The sequence below is a fragment of the Pteropus vampyrus genome, unplaced genomic scaffold (assembly GCF_000151845.1).
Source record: "Pteropus vampyrus isolate Shadow unplaced genomic scaffold, Pvam_2.0 Scaffold197, whole genome shotgun sequence".
NCBI classification, from domain to species: domain Eukaryota; kingdom Metazoa; phylum Chordata; class Mammalia; order Chiroptera; family Pteropodidae; genus Pteropus; species Pteropus vampyrus.
This window is the reverse complement of record NW_011888978.1, coordinates 690,852-693,424: the sequence shown is the minus strand read 5'-3', so window position 1 is coordinate 693,424 and position 2,573 is coordinate 690,852. Positions and strand designations below refer to the sequence as shown.

The following is a 2,573-nucleotide window of genomic DNA, read 5'->3' as shown; positions in this document are numbered from 1 at the left end:
AAAACCTTACACATTTTAAAATTGGCATTTGATATATTTTTGTAGTTAGTTGAAGTAGTTGCAAGGGTGGAAATCCCACCATATGACATTTTAAAAAACAAAATGGAAACACACATTGGCCCTTTTGGAATATGAATTTGGTGCCATAATTTATAAATTATATGATCAAATTATTTGGTAACAGCAAGATATTTTATATGACCTTGAACTCGTTTGCATTCTACTTCTGCTTTAGAATTTCATTCTAATGTAAGATATATATTTTTTGACTGTTTTATTATCTACCACCTTTCTCTACCAAAAAAGTATGTAAATTGATATTTAAAAATACGTGTAGATGACCAAAACTTAGTGTTTAAAAAATCATCTGGACAGTACCCAATTTTTAAAACAAATTTGGATAATTATGAAACAAAAAATTTTAATAAAATCTGTCTCTTAGTGAGATGGATGTTGTCCCTCCCTCCTTCTCTGCCTCAATTAGTTCATGCACCCATGGGCACATATAATATTGCTGTGGTTACAATGAAAGCAGTATATAGCAGCATTTCTTTTCCTTTGTATTATTTTACAGACATATGCTCTGAAACAGGTATCTACAAAAATAAAGACCTAAGAATGGAAATTTCGTCAGGTGTTTTACTCAATTCTTTGCTTTCTTAGTAAAAATCCAACAATTAAGCAGTGATGTCATCAAAAGTCAACACTTTTAATTTTCAGAGATATCAAATTCATATTCAAAACTACATGGATCCGGTTTCAAGTTCTCAACCTTCTACCAGATCGAGAGTCAGTATCTTAATCTCCACTTGTAGTCACATGAAGCTAGTCTCACAGATCCACGTAATTCTCTATTTTAATGAGCTTAAAATCTAGGTTTAACAAAATGAAACTTGTCTCCAACAGTAGGCAACAACACTGCTTAGTACCAAAAATTAGATCAAGAAGCAAAATGAACATTATATTAATTCCCAAATTCTATAAAAATAAATTCTATAAAATAAATTCTATAAAATGAACATTATATTAATTCCCAATTCTATAAAAATAAATTTTGCTGTGGATAATGTAAAACATCGGTAAGTTTCGCAGTCCTTTTGCCTCCTCTGACACACAGAGTTAGCTTGAAGGAAAAAAGGCTGCCTCTACTTGCCAAACAGTTGAGTGGAGACTGCATAGGCACAGAATGGGCCGGATTTGGCCCTCTCCTCCCACATGAATCTTGAGAGGCAAAGTGATAGTCCTATTGAGATTTTTATAATCAAGGAAATAGAAATTTTATACAGAACACATGTCTATATTATTACTACAAAGAAACCTTAAGTGTTATGTTTAATTGAAGGTTAAAGTTCACCAAATATTAAGAATGTGTAGATGCTAAGAGAATCTTAAGACTCAAGGGCAGCATTCTCTGGGTCTGAAATAACCGAAGTAAATTCTTCCTAAAGATCTGGAATAGGCATTTCACTGGTATCCATTCTGACATGCATTTAAAAGACTCTCCTCCCCCATCTCAGAACTTTCCAGTCAAATTTGCTAATAGTGGAGTAAACCAAAGATTTTGCAGAAAGGAAAACTTACTTTAAGAAGAAACTACAAATGCAAGACATAAATTTGTTATGTAATAAGTTAAATGTTGACCAGTGCATGGTGGTCACTGAGATGATATGACACACACCCCCTCCCCCCAGGGAGCACGAGTCAGACAGTCATTGTCCACCTAAGGGATCAGAGCCACCAATTCAGGAGGCGTTTCCCTGTTGGCAGACTGGGATCCGGAGGGAAGATTAAGAGGTCGAGTGTTCTTCCTGGTTTAGGAGTCATCAGTACTGGTGTTTTTTAGTAATGACTGCCTAGGCCCCAGTCAGGCATGCATGATTTAATTATTAAATGTCACACAGGGAATATAATACTAGTCTTGCCTATGACTTTTTTTTTTTTTTAAAGCTATGTTTATTACAGAACTTCTTTTACCGGTTACTAGGTTTACGTTAAAAAGTATACACATTTTGGGCATAAAAATCCAATTTTAAAGATTGTAGCTGAGAATGAGCCTAGTATGTGCGCCCGCTGTTTTGCTTTCAGACAGTAACGCCTAGTGCTCATAAGGTGCCTAAACTCGAATGCTGCTCAAATGTTTTTGACAAACTTTTGGTGGCTAGTCACGAGGATGGCCTTAAGCACCACCGCCAGGGCTGTGTAACAATCCCTAGGGCTCTCACCGAATGTCACATCCAGAGTACCCCAGCTTGACTCACGAGGAGACATGAGGAGAGGTTGGCATGAGGCATTCATGGAGGAATTGGCGCTTGCCATGAGCGGACCGGACAGCGGACTAGTCCACGCACACAACGGGTAGGGCTGCACTCTCCCGGACTGCTGGCTGGAGCCGAGGCTAATTGATGGGTCTTTCAGGGAAAATGTGCCTCAAAGAAGGGATCTTTGCTGTTCCAGGACTTGCGCACCCCCACATGGCTCACTGCAGCTCCACCACGACTTTGACGAAACAGCACATTACAAGCAGATCAAGCGGCACGCTCCATTTCCAGCTGGGAGAGGTGGCTCTGAAAAGA

At 38.1% G+C, this 2,573-nt stretch overlaps 1 protein-coding gene across 1 annotated transcript in view; it reads right to left on the bottom strand.

Moving 5' to 3' along the window:
- Window positions 1-1,612, bottom strand: part of LOC105299998 (histone H2A type 3) — a gene marked incomplete at its 5' end in the record, with an annotated part of 2,583 nt that extends 971 nt beyond the window's left edge. Inside the window, 1 exon segment of the mRNA XM_011372008.1 lies at window positions 1,595-1,612. Coding sequence (XP_011370310.1) covers window positions 1,595-1,612 — 18 coding nt within the window.
- Window positions 1,613-2,573: the final 961 nt, after the last annotated feature.